This window comes from Lolium perenne, chromosome 5 (assembly GCF_019359855.2).
Source record: "Lolium perenne isolate Kyuss_39 chromosome 5, Kyuss_2.0, whole genome shotgun sequence".
NCBI lineage: Eukaryota > Viridiplantae > Streptophyta > Magnoliopsida > Poales > Poaceae > Lolium > Lolium perenne.
The window spans coordinates 139379225-139402283 of NC_067248.2; the positions used below are offsets into that span (position 1 = coordinate 139379225).

Consider the following 23059-nt stretch of genomic DNA (forward strand, 5'->3'; position numbering starts at 1 on the left):
GGCCCAGTCGTCGTCTCGGCCCAAGTCCAGCGCGGCCCGTACGTCAGCCGTTGACTTCATGGGCGATATGATGATGTGTCCGTTGACCACCCCGGCTTGGAGCTGGAGCACGACGACGCCTCGCATCACGCTCCTCCGCTACGTCATCCTCGGCCTCGCCTCCGCCACCCCCATGACGACGGAGCCGCAACCGGAGCAGGAGTGGGCGGCGGTGGAGCGGCGAGGCGCGCACCTGGTGACGGCGGGCCGCCCCTTCATCATCCACGGCTTCAACACCTACTGGCTCATGTCCTTCGCCGCCGACGAGGCCACGCGCCCGCGGGTGACCGCGGTTCTTGCTGAGGCGGCCGACGCGGGGCTCAACGTGTGCCGCACCTGGGCGTTCAACGACGGTGGGTACCGCGCGCTGCAGACGGCGCCATTCCGCTACGACGAAGAGGTGTTCCAGGTGAGCTTGCATGAAACACGTACGGCACCTGCTTGAGGAAATGCGTAGCCGGGTAGCGCTTCTCATCAAGAAGTCTGCTGGATCTTGGCATTCTTATGCCGTGGGTTTTATTAAACTGATGTGTCATTCACATGCCCCACTGACCCACTCCCAGCCATGTCCACTCCTTGCCAGAAAAACAAAGAATCAAACTGGACGTCTGGACACACATTGTTCATTTGTTGAAAGAAATTTTATTCTCAGCAAAAAATTCCGATCTCTCCACAGAAGTGCCGTTTCTTCTGGTTTCTGTGTCTGATTTTTTCATCTCATGTTCTCCAGGCACTAGATTTCGTGGTCAGTGAGGCAAGAAGGCATAAGATGCGGTTGATATTTGCACTGTGCAATAACTGGGGGGATTATGGAGGGAAGGCACAGTATGTAAGCTGGGGCAAGGAGGCTGGCGTAGATCTTAATTCTGACGATGACTTCTTCTCTGATCCGACACTTAAGAGTTACTACAAAGCTTTTGTTGAGGTAAGTTTTGGCTTTGCCACGTCAAGTAACCACCAGAACTCGACTGCTGATATTTTATCCTGCTGTTTGAGAGCAGTGGAATTTGTCATATGCCTAGATATATATTAAACGATACCAGCAAAAATTTTCTGCTAATTTTAGCTTCACAGCACTGAGTTCTGTAGTCCTAAAGATTGTGCATATGTTTCCTCTTCGCAGGCTGTTCTGACAAGAATAAACACAATCACAAATGTGTCCTACAAAGACGATCCCACTATTCTTGCCTGGGAGCTGATTAATGAACCGCGCTGCCCTTCAGATCCATCGGGCGATACGCTGCAGGTCTTTATTTTTATTTTTTTGCGGGTAAAAGAAAATGCATTAATTCGGAAACATTACAGAAAGGTCCCCAACGAAAACAAAAATACAACATAGCCCTTCTGCAAGTTGATACGCTGCAGGTCTTTATTGTGGTCTTATTTTTGTAAACTTGTATGTTCCATGTATGTCTAGTTGTCTACCCACTGCTCATTTTCAAGCCACTGGTTTCCTGTAGGCGTGGATAGGAGAGATGGCATCTCACGTGAAGTCTATAGATCCTCTGCACCTCGTGGAGATTGGTGTTGAAGGGTACTACGGTCCATCTACTCCACAACTTTTGCCTGTCAATCCAGATGATTATTCAGGGCGTGTTGGAACAGACTTCATTAGGAACCATCAAGCAATGGGAATTGATTTGGCCTCTGTTCATATTTATTCTGACACTTGGTGAGTTCTCTCGTGTGTAGTTCCAGCTGACACAGAGCTGATTGGTTATAGGAACTGACTAAGTCACCTCACTGAAATATGAAATTTACTATCATGACTGAGCTTATGATCCTTTTGTTAGGTTGCCTGAATCAATAGAGGAGAATCACCTTCAGTTTGTGAACACTTGGATGCAACAGCATATTGATGATGCAGCCAACTTGCTAGGGATGCCCATTGTGATCGGGGAATTTGGACTATCACTTAAGGATGGGAAGTTTGATAGTGAGTTCCGTGAAACTTTTATCAAGACAGTATACAACAATTTCTTGGGCTCTTGGGAGAGAGGAATGATTGGAGGAGGCTGCCTTCTATGGCAGCTCTTCCCTGAAGGGGCAAAGCACATGGATGACGGTTATGCAGTTAGTTTTGCAAAATCACCATCCACATTCAACCTCCTTGCAAATCACTCTAGGAAGCTAGAATGTTAAGAGTATGCTGCTTCCCCTGCCTCGTTGTATGTTGCAGTCCATACTACGAGTTTATTCAAGCCAAGAACTTTACTGTAAAGTTGAATGTTTTATGTTGTATCGTGAAACACAGTAATAGCTGGTCTCTAATCTTACAAAACAGCGTCATATCATGTAAAGTAATGTAGAGATTGAGTTGTTAAGTAAAACTTCATCCCTCCATCCTGCACTTGCTGCATTTCAACAACATGCTTCTGCAAGCATTTTGTATTCATTTTACTGATTTGTTAGTCATAGGCAACTGAGTCTGTCGTCGATTGTACTATTCAACTCCAGAACAATGAGAAAGTGTAATGTTTAATAGTCTGAGTAGTAAAACCGATCCATGGTAGCTATGTTTTTTTTGTTTTACGGGAGATCTATGGTAGCTATGTATCAGTGTTCAAATGTAGTTTGTCCATAAATATCTCAGTCTTACAAATTATTTTTTGTTTTGCAAAAGGTCAGTCTTACAATTTTGACATAACCTATCCAGAATGATATTGGTGTTGCAGTTATGGTGAGTTCAGGACAGGGTGTTTCCATAGATACATTTCTGCAGTTAATTTTTTCCCCTGAGAAGTTACAATGATATTCTGCCAATTTTGTAAGGAAGAAGGAAAGAACAAACTGTTCTGTTGTGCAAATTTTATATGGAAGAAGAAAAGAATTAGCTACCTGCTGTTTTTGTCAGTACTACGAGCCTGCTCTCATGCAATACACCGCAAAGGACATATGGGGCTACAAGTTCTCTTTATATGAGGTACCTCCTGTAGAAATTTCAGTATTGGCATCACACAGTGTAATATTTCTGTAACAATGTCCCTACGATTAGTTTACGGCCTTCTTTGAGTCAAGAACCAGCTAAAATCTATCTTCTATATTCCTTTTTCATAACTGAACACTAGTCCAACGAGTACCATTGTAAGAGTTTAAACTACAATGTGCCTGCACTTGGCGATGATCCAAGTGTAAGTTAACAATTACTTTTCTGAATTAGCAGCAAAGGTCCAAGTGATCAAAATATATGATCTTTTATAGCCCGTGTTCATTACTGTAACTTAACATTACTTCTCATGTGGGAATAGATAAAGAAAACATCTAAAAGGATAAACCTCTTTATTTTGAGGAAAAATTGAAAATCTAAGGATAACTTGAACATAGAAAAATAAAAAATGTTGCTTGCAACACATGACTTCTACAGAATTATCTTACGGATATATTTTGACAGACGCATTCTACAGAATTATTTTGTTGCCATGACTGCATCCAAGCAGTATCCTTAGATATTAGGAAGATAAGTACCATGATCAGCCCACGCAAATCCTGCATCCATATTACCGAGCTGCATCAGGCCATCCCCGGCGCTGGCACTGCCATAGCTCCCGCTCCCACTGCCACTGCCACTGCTCGCCACGGCGTTGAGGTCCCATCCCTGCTGCTGGTGCGGAGCCTCGAGGTTGGTGAGGGTCGCGGCGTAGTGCAGCGGATCAGCCTGCATGCGGGGCTGCTGCTGTCCACTCCGGTACGCGATGCAGTCGTTGATATTCTTGATAAGATTCTCCGTCTTGCAGCCTATGGTGACGAGCTGCTCGACGGGTAGGCCGTCGAGGTTGCGGTTTCCGAACATGGCGCCGTGGAGGAGGAGCGTGGCCTCGCGCTGGCGGTTGTCGCGCTCCGCCTTGCGCAGCTGGTCCTGCATCTTGCCGATGCGCTCCCGGACGTAGTCCTCGCCGTCCAGCTTCTTCTTGCACTGGTCGAGCTCGGGCATGGACCTTAACCGGTCGATCACGCGCATCCCCTCAGCGGGCGACGGCCACACCTGCACCTGCGACGACTCGCCCTCGGGCAGGATGAAGACGCACACGTCGACGCCGCACAGGACGGACAGCTCGCCGGCCTTCTTGATCAGGCCCATGGCGCGTTTCTTGCAGGTCATTTTGCGGGTTGGGTCGTTGGCGATGTACTTCACGACCACCTTCTTGCGAGCCATTGACGCGTGCAGGTCGTTCTACAAGGAAGAAGGTAGCTAGAAAATGTAAGTGAAAGGGGTGGTTTGTTACCAGAGATGAAAAGAAGGGGAATATACGGTGTTCTTATACTAAAGTATCGGATGAACAGATTACCTCCATCGACGTGATTGGAAAGGAATTATTCTGACAGATATGAGGATCGCCTGGATTAGTGATGGTTAATGAATGCTTAGCTAGCATATCTTCTAGACTTTAAATTCGTAATTGTGTCTATTGAAGATCATATCATATAAATCTGAACAGGATGCTTAACATGCAGCCTATGCTTAACATGCAGCCTGTCCTCATGACTCCACGGTTTGGTTTAAGATCAGGGAGTGCCAACTGGTGGTTTTGGCTAACGTGATGTACCTATTTTTCCGTAGCATCATATATTCATATATATCCATATGGAACAATGTCGTTTAGTCGGTTCTTTGGATTCTTTTTACCAATTTTTAGTCATATACCTGTATATGGAAATTAGTTTGTCATAAATGATACTGGTCATTTCCAGACCGATGAGAAACTGTAATGTTTAAAGTGTGAATAGTGTCCTCATAGTTGTGAATTCATAACTTTACTTTTTAAAATATAAAATCCTCAACTTACGTGGATGTATTTTAAAGATTCCCCGATGATAATGTTCCAAAAATATCTGTTTTTGAGTTGTGTCTGCAGATCATGGGACCTAGGTAGGCCCACCAGGCAGGAAGGGGATCACTAGGCAAGACTCGGGAGGTTAGTCAATCCCGCGTTATTGACAATCGACTTATTGATGATTTTTCCATCACCTCCACCTTTTCCGACAATACTACCTTCTCTATTAGCAATGTCTATGGCCCTTGCACCCACGCTCTCAAACCGGGCTTTCTCGCTTCCATTGAGCACATCTATGCCTCTTTGAATGGGTCGGTTGCTATTTTGGGTAATTTCAACTTGATTCGATCCCCCAGGGATAAATCCAATGACAACTTCAATGCCCATGAAGCTTCTCTTTTCGGTGGGTTCATCAACAACCTTGGCCTCCTGGAGATTCCCCTTCTACACAGACAATTCACTTGGTCTAACCAACAGGACCCCCCATTCTCGCCTGCCTAGACCGTGTCCTAGTTAACCCAGATTGGAGCTTCGCTTTACCGGATACCACCCTCACCTCTTCCTCGCGACCCATGTCTGACCATGTCCCTCTTCACCTTGCGGCCTCTTCTAAGGCGCCGCGAGTACCATTTTTTCGTCTGGAAAATACGTGGCTCTCCCACTCCTCCTTCCCCCTATCGTTGATAACAATTGGAATAGTGTCGACACTGACCATTCGCATCTTTCCTCAGTTAGCCGTCTTTGCCTTAGGCTGAAACGCATCCGCTCTGCTGCTCGATCCTGGGCCCGGTCGTCTCCCCTCCATTTACTTGGTGAATTGTAGAGCGGTCATCTCATTCATTGACATACTTGAGGAATTTCACCCCCGTTCCCCTATAGAAAATCGCCTTCGCCAACTCGCAAAATCTCATCTTAGTCAAAAGAACAATGATCGTGCGACTTACTGGCGCCAATGAGCTAAGATAAAAAAACTGCACCCTGGGAGACGAGAACTCCCGCTATTTCCACCTCTGCGCTTCTGGCCGGCTGCGGAAAAACCAAATTAAAAACCTTGAGACTGAGGACAACAATACTGTCTTTGCCCACCAGGCCAAAGCTGACATTCTTCTCCACTTCTTCAAGGATCTGCTAGGCAACCCCCTTACCGCCTCGGACACCCTAGATCTTGCTTCTCTTGTCGCTTCCACTAGGCTTGACCCCTTTCAAGCTGACACGCTCATCAAACCCTTCTCTCTCTCTGAAATTCGGGAGACCCTCTTCTCCATGAATGACAACTCCAGCCCAGGCCCTGATGGGTTAGGCCCTGCTTTCTTCAAGAAAATTTGGGACCTTGTAAAAAATAACCTCTTACGCTGCCTTAATAACTTCCATTCTCTTGCTACTGACCTACACCCCATCAATAAATCCTACATTGTCCTCCTCCCAAAGAAAGAGGGCGCCAATCGCACGGACTCTTTTCGCCCTATCTCCCTCTAGAACTATTGTCTCAAAATCCATTCCAAGTGTCTCACCCTTCGACTTATGGTTTTGATACCTTTCCTTGTCCACATGGACCAAACTGGTTTCATATCCGGGCGCTCTATCGCCGAAAACTTTGTCTATGCTGCTGACATTGTTCAGTGCTGTCATCGCAAAGCCGCTCCTGCTGCTGTTTTCAAATTGGACTTTCGCAAGGCTTTTGATTCCATCAGCTGGGAGGCTCGTGATAGGATCCTCCTGGCCAAAGGATTCCCAGACCTTTGGCGATCCTGGATTAAGATCCTAAATTCAATAAGCCAAACTGGTTCTTCTCAATGGGATTCCTGGTCGTTGGATTCAATGCTGTCGTGGTCTCCGCCAGGGGGACCCACTCTCCCCCTTTCTCTTTAACATTGTCGCTGATGTGTTGCAACAAATGCTCATCCATGCTTCTCGCCAGGGGTTGCTCCTCCACCCCCTAGTTGATGACCTCCCTTGCCCTGTCCTGCAGTACACCGACGATACTCTTATCATCATTCACGCGGTGCCGCAACATGCCGCTAACCTCAAGAAAGTCCTTGACGACTTCTCTGCTGCCACTGGTCTGTGTATTAACTTCCACAAAAGTACTTTCGTTCCAATCAAGACGGATCCCCCTTTGGCCGGCCAAATGGCCGCTTCCTTTGGCTGCGCTATCTCCTCCTTCCCCCAAACCTATCTTGGCCTACCCCTCTCTACTCACAAGCTGCGCATTGCCGATTTCAACCCTATCATGACTAAGAGTGATTTGCGGCTTTCTGGCTAGCGTGGGCGCTCCCTTCCCATTGGCGGTCGCCTGCTTCTTGTCAACTCTGTCCTCACTGCCATGCTTGCTCATGCCATGGCTGCCGGAATCCTTCCAGCAGGCGTGATTGAAGCCATTAACAAACGTAGGCGCGCTTTTCTTTGGACTGGCGAGGAAACTTGCAATGGCGGTCAATGCAAGGTCACTTGGGAGGCTGTCTGCACCCCTAAGCACTACGGGGGAATGGGAGTCCTTTCCATTCGCTACCAGAACTCCGCTCTCCTTTCCAAATTCCTCACCAAACGCCACTCTAACTCTTCCGCCCACTGGGTCTGCTGGTTCCGCCGTATGTACGGATGGTCTACCTCTCGTGACCTGGGTGACCCTCATCATCTTGACTCCCCTGTTTGGAAAGACACCGTTGCTGGTTTGAATTCGCTTCGGGAGGTGTCCAAAGTCTCCGTAGGGAATGGCCTAACCACCGCCTTTTGGCTGGACCTTTGGTTGGGGCCCCTCCCTTTGCATGATCGCTTCTCCTTCCTCTTTTCCCATACCATTAGACCTAATGCTCAAGTTGCTATGGTTCTCTCCCAATGCTTCCAGGGTTTTCTTCAACCTCGTCTCTCCCATGTTGCTCAGGAGGAGCTTGTTGAGCTTACCACTGAGCTTAGTTCCGTTGTCCTTCGCCGTGACACTACGGACAATCGTGTTTGCTGCCTCACTAACAAAATGCTTTCGAACAAGGATTTCTATTCCAATTCTTTCAGGCATCTACATACTCAGGATCTAGCGGCTAAGGTTTGGAGGAGAGCTGCCCCTCTGAAGTAAAAGATTTTCAGCTGGCTTGCTTGGAAGCGCTGTCTCCTAACCAACGAGAGGAGGTTCGGGCATCGGCTTGCGGATTCGGGCCTATTCCCTTCATGCCCGTTTGAGGAGGATGTCGACCACCTGCTCCTGACTTGTCCTCGAGCGGGTAAAATTTGGCACTTCTTCAACTTCGACCTCGATGCACGTGGCATCGCCGGCTTCCCCGGCCTCTTCCTCAACTGCTGATACGTCTCCAACGTATCTATAATTTCTGATGTTCCATGCTTGTTTTATGACAATACCTACATGTTTTGTTCACACTTTATATCGTTTTTATGCGTTTTCCGGAACTAACCTATTGACGAGATGCCGAAGTGCCAGTTCCTGTTTTCTGCTGTTTTTGGTTTCAGAAATCCTAGTAAGGAAATATTCTCGGAATTGGACGAAATCAACGCCCAGAGTCTTAAAATCCCACGAAGCTTCCAGAACACCCGAGAGCCACCAGAGGGGAGCCCTGGGGGCCCCACACCACACACTGGCACGGCCAGAGGGGGGGCGCCCCCCTATGGTGTCACCACCTCGTCAGCCCTCCGACTCCGCCTCTTCGCCTATTTAAAGGTCCCTGACCTAAATCTTCGATACGAAAAAGCCACGGTACGAGAAACCTTCCAGAGCCGCCGCCATCGCGAAGCCAAGATCAGGGGGACATGAGTCTCTGTTCCGGCACGCCGCCGGGACGGGGAAGTGCCCCCGGAAGGCATCTCCATCGACACCACCGCCATCTTCATCACCGCTGCTGTCTCCCATGAGGAGGGAGTAGTTCTCCATCGAGGCTAAGGGGCTGTACCGGCAGCTATGTGGTTAATCTCTCTCCCATGTACTTCAATACAATGATCTCATGAGCTGCCTTACATGATTGAGATCCATATGATGAGTTTGCAATCTAGATGTCGTTATGCTATTCAAGTGGATTTTACTTATGTGATCTCCGGAGACTCCTTGTCCCACGTGTGTAAAGGTGACAGTGTGTGCACCGTGTGGTTCTCTTAGGCGATATTTCACAGAATACTTATTCACTGAGTTATGATTTGAGTTGGATGTTATCTTGCCAGAGAGTAATTCAGAATAGCATAGTGAAGTGCTGATTTATATTCCTTTATGATTGCAATGAGCTTTGTATCACTATTAATCTATGTGCTACTCTAGTGATGTTATTAAAGTACTCTATTCCTCCTTCATGATGTAATGGTGACAGTGTGTGCATCATGTAGTACTTGGCGTAGTTTATGATTGTGATCTCTTGTAGATTATGAAGTTAACTATTACTATGATGGTATTGATGTGATCTATTCCTCCTTTCATAGTGTGATGGTGACAGTGTGCATGCTATGTTAGTACTTGGTATAATTGTGTAGATCTATCATGCACTCTAAGGTTAATTAAAGATGAATATCGAATGTTGTGGAGCTTGTTAACTCCGTCATTGAGGTGCTCTTGTAGCCCTACACAATTAGTGGTGTTCATCATCCAACAAGAGAGTGTAGAGTGGTTTTATTATGTGATCAATGTTGAGAGTGTCCACTAGTGTAAGTATGATCCCTAGGCCTTGTTTCCAAATACTGCCATCATCGCTTATTTACTGTTCTACTGCATCCGTACTGCCTGCAATATTCCAGCCATCAACCACACGCCAGTTGTAGCATCAAGTATTTTCTGGCGCCGTTACTATTGCTCATATTCATTCATACCACCTATATTTCACTATCTCTTCGCCGAACTAGTGCACCTATACATCTGACAAGTGTATTAGGTGTGTTGGGGACACAAGAGACTTCTTGCTTTGTGGTTGCAGGGTTGCATGAGAGGGATATCTTTGACCTCTTCCTCCCTGAGTTCGATAAACCTTGGGTGATCCACTTAAGGGAAAACTTGCTGCTGTTCTACAAACCTCTGCTCTTGGAGGCCCAACACTGTCTACAGGAAAAGAAGCGTGAGTAGACATCAAGCTATTTTCTGGCGCCGTTGCCGGGGAGGAAAGGTAAAAGGAACTCACACTCCGGATCTCGGCTACTAAGCTATTTTCCGGCGCCGTTGTAAGTACTCGAAGCTATTTCCTTTAGATCCTGCAATTGCATCTTTTTGTTTCTTGTTTTACACTAGTTTGGCATAATGGAAAGCAACAGTGAGCTTTTAAAATTATTTCCTGAGTTAAGACACGGATGGTTTGATGCGAAAATTAAAAAACCCATGGAACATATTAGTATGAACACTTTGAACACCATTGTTGCTAATGATATGGAAAATTCTAAGCTTGATGAGCATGATATTTTTAGTCCCCCAAGCATTGAGGAGAAAATTTACTTTGATGATACTTTGCCTCCTATTTATGATGATTATAATGATAGTGGTCTTTTGGTACCGCCTACTATGGAGAGTAAATTTTGTCATGATTATACTATGCCTCCTACACTTGATGAGAATAATAATGATAGCTACTTTGTTGAATTTGCTCCCACTACAATTAATAAGAATGACTATGCTTATGTTGGGAGTAGTAATTATTTTATGCATGAGACTCATGATAAGAATGCTTTATGTGATAGTTATATTGTTGAGTTTGCTCATGATGCTACTGAAAATCTTTATGAGAGAGGAAAATATGGTTGTAGAAATTTTCATGTTACTAAAACACATCTCTATGTGCTGAAATTTTTGAAGCTGCACTTGTTTTATCTTTCTATGCTTGTCACTTTGCTCTTCATGAACTTGCTTATTTACAAGATTCCTATGCATAGGAAGCATGTTAGGCTTAAATTTGTTTTGAATTTGCCTCTTGATGCTCTTTTTTGCTTCAAATACTATTTTTTGCAAGTGCATCATTAAAACTGCTGAGCCCATCTTAATGGCTATAAAAAAAGAACTTCTTGGGAGATAACCCATGTGTTTATTTTGCTACAGTACTTTTGTTTTATATTTATGTCTTGGAAGTTGTTACTACTGTATCAACCTCTCCTTATCTTAGTTTTGTTGCATTGTTGTGCCAAGTAAAGTCTTTGATAGTAAGGTTCATACTAGATTTGGATTACTGCGCAGAAACAGATTTCTTGCTATCACGAATCTGGGCCTAATTCTCTGTAGGTAACTCAGAAAATTATGTCAATTTACGTGAGTGATCCACAGATATGTACGCAAATTTCATTCAATTTGAGCATTTTCATTTGAGCAAGTCTGATGCCTCGTAAAAATTCGTCTTTACGGACTGTTCTGTTTTGACAGATTCTGCCTTTATTTCGCATTGCCTCTTTTGCTATGTTGGATGGATTTCTTTGTTCCATTAACTTTCATAAGCTTTGTGCAATGTCCAGAAGTGTTAAGAATGATTGTGTCACCTCTGAACATGTGAATTTTTATTATGCACTAACCCTCTAATGAGTTTGTTTTGAGTTTGGTGTGGAGGAAGTTTTCAAGGGTCAAGAGAGGAGGATGATACAATATGATCAAGAAGAGTGAAAGCTCTAAGCTTGGGGATGCCCCCGTGGTTCACCCCTGCATATTTCAAGAAGACTCAAGCATCTAAGCTTGGGGATGCCCAAGGCATCCCCTTCTTCATCGACAAATTATCAGGTCACCTCTAGTGAAACTATATTTTTATTCCATCACATCTTATGCACTTTACTTGGAGCGTCTGTTTGTTTTTGTTTTTGTTTTTGTTTGAATAAATTCATGATTGTGTGGGAGAGAGACACGCTCCGCTGGTTCATATGAACACATGTGTTCTTAGCTTTATTCTTAATGTTCATGGCGAAGGTTGAAACTGCTTCGTTAATTGTTATATGGTTGGAAACAGAAAATGCTACATGTGGTAATTGGTATGATGTCTTGAATAATTTGATACTTGACAATTGTTGTGCTCATGTTTAAACTCTTGCATCATATGCTTTGCACTTATTAATGAAGAACTACATAGAGCTGGTTAAAATTTGGTTTGCATGATTGGTCTCTCTAAGGTCTAGATATTTTCTGGTAAAGGTGTTTGAACAACAAGGAAGACAATGTAGAGTCTTATAATGCTTGCAATATGTTCTTATGTAAGTTTTGCTGTACCGGTTCATACTTGTGTTTGTTTCAAACAACCTTGCTAGCCTAAGCCTTGTATTGAGAGGGATTACTTCTCGTGCATCCAAATCCTTGAGCCAATAACTATGCCATTTGTATCCACCATACCTACCTACTACATGGTATTTCTCCGCCATTCCAAAGTAAATTGCTTGAGTGCTACCTTTAAAATTTCTATCCTTTATCTTTGCAATATATAGCTCATGGGACAAATAGCCTAAAAACTATTGTGGTATTGAATATGTACTTATGCATTTTATCTCTTATAAGTTGCTTGTTGAGCGATAACCATGTTCCTGGGGACGCCATCAACACTTTGTTGAATATCATGTGAGTTGCTATGCATGTTCGTCTTGTCTGAAGTAAGGGCGATTTACCATGATTTGAATGGTTTGAGCATGCATATTGTTAGAGAAGAGCATTGGGCCGCTAACTTAAGCCATGATCCATGGTGGAAGTTTCAGTTTTGGACAACTATCCTCAATCTCTTATGAGAATATTATTTGTTGCTGAATGCTTATGCATTAAAGAGGAGTCCATTATCTGTTGTCTATGTTGTCCCGATATGGATGTCTAAGTTGAGAATAATCAAAAGCGAGAAATCCAATGCGAGCTTTCTCCTTAGACCTTTGTACAGGCGGCATAGAGGTACCCCTTTGCGACACTTGGTTAAAACATATGTATTGCGATGATAATCCATGTTAATCCGAGCTAATTAGGACAAGGTGCGGGCACTATTGGTAATCTATGCATGAGGCTTGCAACTTGTAGGATATAATTTACATAATACATATGCTTTATTACTACCGTTGACAAAATTGTTTCTTGTTTTTAAAATAAAAGCTCTAGCACAAATATAGCAATCAATGCTTCCCTCTGCGAAGGGTCTTTCTTCTACTTTTATGTTGAGTCAGTTTACCCATTTCTCTCTATCTTAGAAGCAAACACTTGTGTTAACTGTGCATTGATTCTTACATGCTTGCTTATTGCACTTGTTATATTGATTTGCATTGACAACTATCCATGAGATATACATGTTACAAGTTGAAAGCAACCGCTAAAACTTAATCTTCCTTTGTGTTGCTTCAATGCCTTTACTTTGAATTTATTGCTTTATGAGTTAACTCTTATGCAAGACTTATCGATGCTTGTCTCGAAAGTACTATTCATGAAAAGTCTTTGCTATATGATTCAATTGTTTAACCATTGTATTTACCATTGCTTTGAATCGCTGCATTCATCTTATATGCTTTACAATAGTATGATCAAGATTATGTAAGTAGCATGTCACTTCAGAAATTATCTTTTATCGTTTACCTACTCGAGGACAAGTAGGAACTAAGCTTGGCGATGCTGATACGTCTCCAACGTATCTATAATTTCTGATGGTCCATGCTTGTTTTATGACAATACCTACATGTTTTGTTCACACTTTATATCGTTTTTATGCGTTTTCCGGAACTAACCTATTGACGAGATGCCGAAGTGCCAGTTCCTGTTTTCTGCTGTTTTTGGTTTCAGAAATCCTAGTAAGGAAATATTCTCGGAATTGGACGAAATCAACGCCCAGAGTCTTAAAATCACACGAAGCTTCCAGAACACCCGAGAGCCACCAGAGGGGAGCCCTGGGGGCCCCACACCACACACTGGCGTGGCTAGAGGAGGGGGCGCCCCCCTATGGTGTCACCGCCTCGTCAGCCCTCCGACTCCGCCTCTTCGCCTATTTAAAGGTCCCTGACCTAAATCTTCGATACGAAAAAGCCACGGTACGAGAAACCTTCCAGAGCCGCCGCCATCGCGAAGCCAAGATCTGGGGGACAGGAGTCTCTGTTCCGGCACGCCGTCGGGACGGGGAAGTACCCCCGGATGGCATCTCCATCGACACCACCGCCATCTTCATCACCGCTGCTGTCTCCCATGAGGAGGGAGTAGTTCTCCATCGAGGCTAAGGGGCTGTACCGGTAGCTATGTGGTTAATCTCTCTCCCATGTACTTCAATACAATGATCTCATGAGCTGCCTTACATAATTGAGATCCATATGATGAGTTTGCAATCTAGATATCGTTATGCTATTCAAGTGGATTTTACTTATGTGATCTCCGGAGACTCCTTGTCCCACGTGTGTAAAGGTGACAGTGTGTGCACCGTGTGGGTCTCTTAGGCTATATTTCACAGAATACTTATTCACTGAGTTATGATTTGAGTTGGATGTTATCTTGCCAGAGAGTAATTAAGAATAGCATAGTGAAGTGCTTATTTATATTCCTTTATGATTGCAATGAGCTTTGTATCACTATTAATCTATGTGCTACTCTAGTGATGTTATTAAAGTACTCTATTCCTCCTTCATGATGTAATGGTGACAGTGTGTGCAACATGTAGTACTTGGCGTAGTTTATGATTGTGATCTCTTGTAGATTATGAAGTTAACTATTACTATGATGGTATTGATGTGATCTATTCCTCCTTTCATAGTGTGATGGTGACAGTGTGCATGCTATGTTAGTACTTGGTATAATTGTGTTGATCTATCATGCACTCTAAGGTTAATTAAATATGAATATCGAATGTTGTGGAGCTTGTTAACTCCGGCATTGAGGTGCTCTTGTAGCCCTACACAATTAGTGGTGTTCATCATCCAACAAGAGAGTGTAGAGTGGTTTTATTATGTGATCAATGTTGAGAGTGTCCACTAGTTAAAGTATGATCCCTAGGTCTTGTTTCCAAATACTGCAATCATCGCTTGTTTACTGTTCTACTGCATCCGTACTGCCTGCAATATTCCCACCATCAACCACACGCCAGTTGTAGCATCAAGTATTTTCTGGCGCCATTACTACTGCTCATATTCATTCATACCACCTGTATTTCACTATCTCTTCGCTGAACTAGTGCACCTATACATCTGACAAGTGTATTAGGTGTGTTGGGGACACAAGAGACTTCTTGCTTTGTGGTTGCAGGGTTGCATGAGAGGGATATCTTTGACCTCTTCCTCCCTGAGTTCGATAAACCTTGGGTGATCCACTTAAGGGAAAACTTGCTGCTGTTCTACAAACCTCTGCTCTTGGAGGCCCAACACTGTCTACAGGAAAAGAAGCGTGAGTAGACATCAACTGCTGCCACAACATTGAAGAAACTACAGTTGTCACCGCCATTCTCTGGAACATTTGGAAGCCGAGGAACTCTCTTGTTTTCAGTAATCAATATGAGCCCCTCGTTCTGGTCACCCGACGTTGCCTCACTGATCTTCGGCTGTGGGCTCACCGATGCCCTTCTCCTACTTCTTCCTTTATGATCACTAATTGGTGTTTTAGCTTTGAGTCTCCTTGAGCTCGACGATATGTTCCCCTTCCGCTGTCCTCTATAACCTTGTAATGATTTGGATCCAGATGTAATCCTCGGTGTTTGGTAATAAAGTTGTTCAGGCTGGCGTAAGCCCACCGTAGCCCAGGTAAAAAAAATCGACCTATTCCCTCTGGGCCAAGGTCGGTGGATACAAACCACACCATGATCAAGATAGGATCAAGCTGAGAATACCGGATAATTTAGGATCTCATTTGTAACCGACACATGATTGATATGTAATATTAGGATAGTATTCACTCACCCACATAGCAAGCGACTCAGCACCTGTAGCCCCATGTACTCCCCTATAAAGGACCTGGGGAGCCGCCGAGCATCACAGACACATTACTCTCAAAACTCACTTGAGATCCACCATAGACGAGTTGTAGTCTTCCTTCTTCGAGTCTACAACCAGCTGAAATCTCTCTTCTAGATTCCTTTTCCACCCATGATGTCGCCATAACATAACACTTGTGCAATGAATACCATTGTAAGGAATCGCTCACTTTCCCCTCCCCTCCCACCGCTCTTCCTCTCCCCTTGGTAGCAACACTTTTCTTGTCGGGCCGCCCCCGACTCCAATCCGGCGGCGCTGCCGGCCGGAGATGGAGAAGGGGGGCGCCGGAGTAGTTAGGGTAGCCAGTAGTTTAGGCCATGTGCCAGTAGTGGGCTTTTTGCCCGGTAGTTGGAGACGAGCTGCGGATCTTGGCGCCCAGATCTTGTCGGCTTTAGGAGCTCGCTCGCTTCTCTGGTTGCTCCGATGGATGGAGCTGGGGATGACGAGGGAAATCACCGTCTCTTTAAATAAAGAAGTGGCTGCTGGCCATCTGCTGGCGTTGGAGTGTGGTGTTTCTATGTTCTTCCTGGCCGGCCGAGGTGGCGAGGAGGAGGAGCAGTGGGGCGTCACTGTTTCAGGAGCTTCGGCACCTCTGGCCGGCCGTGGTGGCGAGGAGAGGCGAAGAAGTCCCTGGGTGACTCTGGCGTTCGCCGATGGCCTCTGGTCTCCAGGCGAGATCTTAAGCAATAAATGGATTCTTCTTCAAGCCAATCTTTTCCGCCTGCCTCCTCCCTTCTGTGGCAGGAATGGTGAGTCCGATGGCGGGCTGCTTTGTATCGACGGCGTTGGTGAAGGATTTACTGTTGCTAGGTGCTTCTCCCATTCCAGTCCTATTCCTCTGTTTTGCGCCGTGGTGGTGATGGGTGGAGGAATCGACTGGGTGAGAGAAAGCACCTGCCAGCAATGGAGTTGGGAAGCAATTTTTTTGAGCAGCATCTCGGCGGCGGATGGTAGCCGTCCAACATCCAAGGCCAAACCATGGCCTATTCAAAAGCCGGCGAAGGACTCCGGCGTTTCAACCTCCTTTGCGAGGCCCCTCCCGAGATCTGCAGCCGCATACTACGGCTGCGTCGAGGCAAGTGGTCCCGTCCCCGCCTCCTCGCATGACGGCGGCGTAGCAGACCTCTGGCTCGGCGGTGGAGAAAGAGAAGGACCCGATTGCGTTTCTTCATCTCTCAGTGAGGTCTTTTCTGTAAATGCTGGGGATCTATATGTTCTTTTTAATCTTATGGGGTCCTCTGTAATAATTTGTACCTCTACCGTTTGGATTTAATGAAAGCTTACTGGCCCTTCGGGGCACTCCTTGTTCAAAAAAAAAAAACATTGTAAGAGTTTGAACCACAACGTGCCTCCACTTGTTGATGATCCAAGTGTAAGTTAATATTTACTTTTGTGAATAAGCAGCAAAAGCCCAAGTGACCAAAATATATGATTCTTTTGCATGTAGGTTCCTCTCTTAGGAAAACATAACACCTCCATCTTTACTATTATATGTGAGTTGGTACGTCGTCAAATATGTTTGATGTCAAAGATTGGAGACATCCAGACCATCCGATCTTATCTCGACGTCTCCATGTTTAAGGAAAGCAACCAGATTTTTCAATCAATATAAATTGTCCAATTAAGGAAGTTCTCATAAGTAAACGAAGTTAATATGCTAGCAATTTCTTCCTTCTTTTTCTCAACAATTATCACGTCAATCAATTCTGGAAATCTTAAACAATAATAATCACGTCAATCAATATTGAGCGACGGTTCAGGCCCAACGGATGATTGTCAGCTACCTCTTGCCTTGCTGAATGCCATCGGCTTGCTCGTCCGATTAATTATTCAGAGAAAACAATGGTGCATACCTCGTGGGTAGTTCTCAAAATTCATTCCGGTATGTTAGCTCTAACTTTTACCCAGATCCAATCTATTCATTCCTGTATGTTAATTCTACTACCTCCATACCGGATTAATGGGTAATTACGCATTTCGAGAAACAAGTTTGACTACTAATTTGGTCAATAAAATATAAGATATATGTCACAAAAATTATATTATTGAAATTTTTTTTTGAATACGAATCCAACGGTATAATTTTTGTGGCATATATCTCATTTTTTGTTGACCAAATTTATAGTTAAACTTGTTTCTCGAAATGCGTAATTGCCCATTAATCCGGTATGGAGGTAGTACTACCTATACTAGCTATTCCTACGGCCAATATATTTTAATCTACATGCGGATGGTAAATTGTTGTCTTTAATTTGCACAAACAAATTAAGAAGTGGTGCTGGTGAACAACAAGCACATATCTTTGGTTTCCATCTTTTTTGGGTCTTCTCTTGCAAAGACCAAGTTTTCGTTGCGACATAAATAACAATTACAATGATATATCTATACTATTAAATTGGAGTTGGTCGTTTGACATTCAATGCATTTGATGATCGTCGTTGAAAACACTGAATCCGTCCAATCTAATATCAAAGTCTCCGCCTACAATCCATCTGTCCGATCCACTTTCTTTTAGTCACAATTTACTTTTATGGTAAGTCATGGTAAGTCGCCCCTCATTTCCTTTGTTAGCCCTAATTATGGTATTAAGAGCATCTCCAGCCGCGTCCCCCAAAGCGGCCCCCGAAGAGATTTGGGCGCCGGATAAAAAATCGTTCACAGCCACGCGCCCCAAAGGCCCTTTCCGTTCGGCGCGGCCCAATACGGTGTCCGGCGCCCCGAACCTGTTCCCGACACACAGGGGACGCTCCGGGCACGCCGAACACAACGAAAAGCGAGGCGAGGAGATGCGGGCCCGACGCGTCAGCGACTCGGAAGTCTAAAACCCCGTCGCCTACCTCTGGTCAAACGAGCCGGAGTTCGCGACGCCGCCCGTCAATCCGATGCACGGCAGCAACAACGTTAGCCGGCAGCAGCAAAGGCGCACCGGCGATGCCCTCCTCATCCCGAAGCCGGAGGTGAAGGAGGAGCAGGACGACGAGACAGTCAGGAAGTCGGCGCTGCTGGCGGAGTACGAGCGGCAGCAGCGTCTCATCGCGAGAAGCGATGACCCCGAGGACTACCTAGGGTTGCACACGGTGTTCATTGCTGAACGACACGGATGCCTGGAGGGGCGACCTCGACAGCGCGATCGCCATGTCCATCCGCGACACCAGGAAGCCACTCGTCGACCTCACCGACGACGGCGAGGCTGGACCAAGCGGCGCCGTGAAGGACGAGCCCGATGAGCGTGGCAAGTAGGACGTCGTCGTTGACGACATGTACAACTTCCACCGGTACTACGCCTCTGGCCGCTACAAGTACTACTAGATTAGGGTTTAGTTTAAATTTCATCGAATTTCGTTTGAACCTATGTAATATATAGCAAGTTTGAATGAATTCGCTTAAGTTTTAAATATATGAAATTTCGTTTGGGGACGCGGCTGGGGAGCGACGTCCCCAAACGCGACACGAATGAAACACATCCCACAAACGATATATCTGTTGCCGTTTGTGGGACGATTTGGGAACGCGGCTGGAGATGCTCTAACTGGTAAAAAAAAGAAATCAAGCAATCAGGTGGAACCACGGTCTAGATAATATCAATCACAATTTTATGCCATGATAAATAGGCAAAGTTCTGTATCATCAATCACAATTTTATTCACGAGATATCTTTCCTTGCCCCAAAGAAACAAATGGCCGTGCGACTTCTCCCTTCCTCAAACTTCCTTTGTACGACTCCATTCCACAAGAAGGAAATCCCACGCGTGCCTCTTCTTCTTCTGAAGAAAAGTATCAGGAGCTGTCTAAAAAAAGTATGAGGACACAATCTTCCCTGACAAAAAACCGTGGTGCAATTCCTTATCCCGTCAGTTTCTCGATTCTATGTCGCCTAGATATAGCGGAAGTTCTCACAAGGCGTACCTACTGCTGTCCTACCTTGCGACGCGGCAGGTATGCCATCGGGAATACGCGAGGGCAGGGGGGCGCTCTCCTCGTTTTCGCTCGCAGTCGCAGCAACGGCAAGGAGTGCCGTTGGTGTCGACGAGGTCATGGTCGCCGACCGCTCTACTCGTCATGTCGTAGTGGATACGTCAACACACTGTCTGTGTTCATCGGCGAGGCTACCTGTGTCAATTGCCTCAAGTGCAGCTCCACGCCGACCCACAGCCACACTCGCGTTGTCGCCCACGGGCGTACATCCGAGGACCGCATCGTCCACACCATCTGGTAAAATCTCATTTAGATGCACCTCCGCTACTTTGTACTATCTCCGGTGATCAATTTAGATGGAGTACAACAAGTGTGCTCTGATTTCTTCATACCCACCGTGATCAATTTGGTTTCATCTATACATGTAGGTGTGTCCATCTAGGATGGTGGAAATGTCGGACATGATAGCGCTGGATTTGCCGGACATCTTTGCCAAAGTCAACAAGTTCAAGGCAGTATTCTACGAGGATGAGTATGAATCCGCGATGTAACCCAGTCAAATCCACAGGCCTGATCGCATTTCAAGTGACACTCAACTAAGAGGCTAAGCTGAGCAGGCTGCATGTATCATAGCCGCTGATAATTTTGATTGATCTCTCCCGAGTGGGCCCAACGGCCCACCGGGCCCCTTTGACCTGCGCCCTGATCGGGGGCGCCCAACCCGTTATGGTTGGTGGGCCCCTGTCGCCAGCGCTATAAAGAGAGGTGGGGGCCGGCGGCTCGCAGTACGAGGTTCACCGCGTTTGCCGTACGCCCCACCGACATACCAATCCGATCTAGGGTTAGCGCTGAGCCGACGGGAAGCTCCACCGCCGCCACCGCTCATCCACTCCATCCGTCGCCACCACCATGTCGGCGTCCGACGGTTCGACCTCGAAGGGAGAAGGTTTGTCTCCCATACCCCTCTCGATCTCTCTCCGATCTTGCAGTATACATATAGATATAGTGTCTACCCGCACGGATGCTACTCTAGTTGATCTAGTAAAGTCAACATTGGTATCAGAGCCACTCTAGATGTAGATCTCGTGTTTATTTTTCGGGTAGAAAAGAAAGAAGAGAAATCCTAGATCCTCCCTGATGCAAAGAAAAGTACACCGGCAGAGGCCCTCGGGCTCGCCGGCACAGTTAGCGCCGCCGCAAGGCCGCGCCGCCCCTCTCGATCCCGATGCGCATCGGCATGCCGAGGCATCGGGAAGAAGGGCCACCTCTACTCGCTCTGCGAGCCGGGGGCAAAGAAAAGAAAACCTACCGGCTTACCGTGCTGCGGCTCGTCGCCGGCAAAGAAAGAGCCACCACTGCACCACTTGACGGCGGTGCGCCCACCTCTTGGATGGACGCACTCACCGGCAAGAGGCACAGGGGGGCGCCACAGTTTGCCTCCGTTCCTTGGCCGCCGCGCCGGGATCTGGTGGAGGAAAGAAAGAAAAGGGCGGGCGGCGCCGTCGGCCAGCCGCCAGCAACCACGCGACGAGCGCGCGGGAGGCTGCTGCGGGGCGCGACTGCATGCCGCCGTCGCCGGCAGGAGCGCCGGGCGGGGCGAGCCAACGGCTCTCCGCCGCCGCCGCCGGACCCAACAGAGAAAGAGAGCCCCCGAGGGGCGGGCAGGCCGTAGCGGCGGCCGTCGGGCCGCGTGCTTGGGCGGGAGGTGCAGCCTCCGTCCGCCGCCACGTAGGGTTACGAGACAGCCGGGGGAAAAATGAGGTTAGGGTTAGGTTTTTCGCCGTTTCGGCGTATATAAACCAGCCGAAATGGATGGCCGACCGTCGGATTCGATCCGACGGCCGAGAGGGCCGCCGCGTGGGCACCGTGGGCGGGCCGCGTGGGCTCCGCCGGCCAGGCCGCGGGCAGGCCTCTGGCAGGCCGTGTTGGCAGCCCGCGTGGGCGCCGCGTCCCTGTGCGCCGCTCGGCAGCGTGGGCGCCGCGTCGGCTGCGTGCCGCTCAGTGCGTAGCAGGCCGCGTGGGCCGCGGGCCGCGTGCGCAGTAACAGTAACAGTCTGTTTTTACAGTTTTGCACAGTTTTATTAATTACAGAGGCTTTTTTAGGCAGTTTTGGGTCATTTTTGGCCAAAATTTTGTCTAGTTTTTTCTGAATAAATAGGACCAACGAAATATTTGTTCAGAAATTAAAAAAAGTAAAGGAAATGCCTCTGAAAAGTTCAAAGTTTAAAGTTTAAAGTTCACAGTTTCCGCTGCAAATAGCAATGATATGTGCATTTATCTCTATTTCTGCCCAACGGTGATATAGTTTTATTTGCATTAACAGTTGCATGTTTTAATTCGGACCAACGTTGGATTATAATTTGCAATTGTACTGTTCTCACTTCTTTGTGGTTTTCAGGAGGGTTCTACTTGATGAGCTGCATCAAGGATGTTCCCACCCTTAGAGGGGATAACTACACGGAATGGAGGAAGAAGGTGGATTTCGCCTTCGTCTGTGCTGAGGTGGACTGGGTGGTTGACACACCGCAGCCCATCAAGCCTGCTGACCCCGTCAGAGCTGACGGGGATACTGATGATGCATGGGCTAAAAAGAAAAGAGACCATGCTCCTGTGGAGATGTCCTACACCCTAGAGAACAGAAAGTGGCAGACTGCCAACAAAAAGTGCATGGCTTTCATAAAGAATACAATTGAGAACGCTATAGTGGGCTCAATTACAGAGTGTACTTCCGCTGGGGAGTACCTAGAAAAGATAAAGAGCCAGTTCACTGGTTCTTCAAAGACATATGCAACCCAGCTGTTGAAGCAGCTGGTGACAGAAAAGTATACTGGAGGTGCACATGGCATCAGGGAGCACATCCTCAGGATGAGCAACATGGCTGCAAAGCTGAAGCCCATGGATGCTGACCTGGAGCTGAAGCCTGCACTTCTGGTTCACTTGGTGATGGCTTCATTGCCACAACAGTTTGAAAACTTTGTCATCAATTATAACATGAGCCCTGAGAAATGGGACATTGAAAAGACCATTGCCATGTGTGTGCAAGAGGAGGATAGACTCAAGGCACAGAATGGAGGTACCATCAATTATGTGAAGGACAATAAGAAAAGGCCCTTCACACCAAGCAACAATGGTTCTCCTTCAAAGCAATATGGTAAAGCCCCAATGCAGTATCAGCAGAAGTTCCAGCCCAGGCCATTGCCAGTGAACAAAGATCAGTGTCTTCACTGTCAGAAGACTGGGCACTACAAGAAAGATCGCCTGCTTTTCTGAAAGAACTAATGGCAAAGAAAGGTAACAATTTAGTTTCCTTTGTAAATGAATCCCTGTATACACAGTTTTCGAAATCTACTTGGTGGATTGATTCAGGTGCAACTGTTCATGTTGCAAATTCTTTACAGGGATTCCATTCGACGAGGACTACGAAAAGAGGCGAAGGATGCGTTGAAGTCGCGAATGGAATTCAAGCAGAAGTTGAAGCTGTT

The 23059-nt window shown here is 46.4% G+C and overlaps 3 protein-coding genes across 4 annotated transcripts; 2 read left to right on the forward strand and 1 right to left on the reverse strand.

Moving 5' to 3' along the window:
- Positions 1–68: 68 nt before the first annotated feature.
- On the forward strand, positions 69–3554 carry LOC127300057 (mannan endo-1,4-beta-mannosidase 8). 2 transcript variants are annotated; one of them, XR_007850900.2, is made up of 7 exons: positions 69–448; positions 770–964; positions 1163–1285; positions 1500–1711; positions 1833–2183; positions 2894–2962; positions 3431–3554. XR_007850900.2 is itself a non-coding variant. In XM_051330135.2 (5 exons), the coding sequence occupies exons 1-5, from the start codon at positions 71–73 to the stop codon at positions 2179–2181; spliced, it is 1257 nt and encodes a 418-aa protein (XP_051186095.2). In that variant the 5' UTR covers positions 69–70; the 3' UTR covers positions 2182–2538. The 2 variants fall into 2 exon arrangements, 1 of the variants encoding a protein (XP_051186095.2); XM_051330135.2 differs by lacking the exons at positions 2894–2962; positions 3431–3554 and having other exon boundaries at positions 1833–2538.
- On the reverse strand, positions 3482–4192 carry LOC127300058 (agamous-like MADS-box protein AGL80). The gene has a single exon (XM_051330136.2). The coding sequence runs from the start codon at positions 4190–4192 to the stop codon at positions 3482–3484; it is 711 nt and encodes a 236-aa protein (XP_051186096.1).
- Positions 4193–21917: 17725 nt separating this feature from the next.
- On the forward strand, positions 21918–22847 carry LOC139831298 (uncharacterized). The gene has a single exon (XM_071820603.1). It carries the CDS (start codon positions 21990–21992, stop codon positions 22845–22847), a length of 858 nt encoding a protein of 285 aa, XP_071676704.1. The 5' UTR covers positions 21918–21989.
- Positions 22848–23059: the final 212 nt, after the last annotated feature.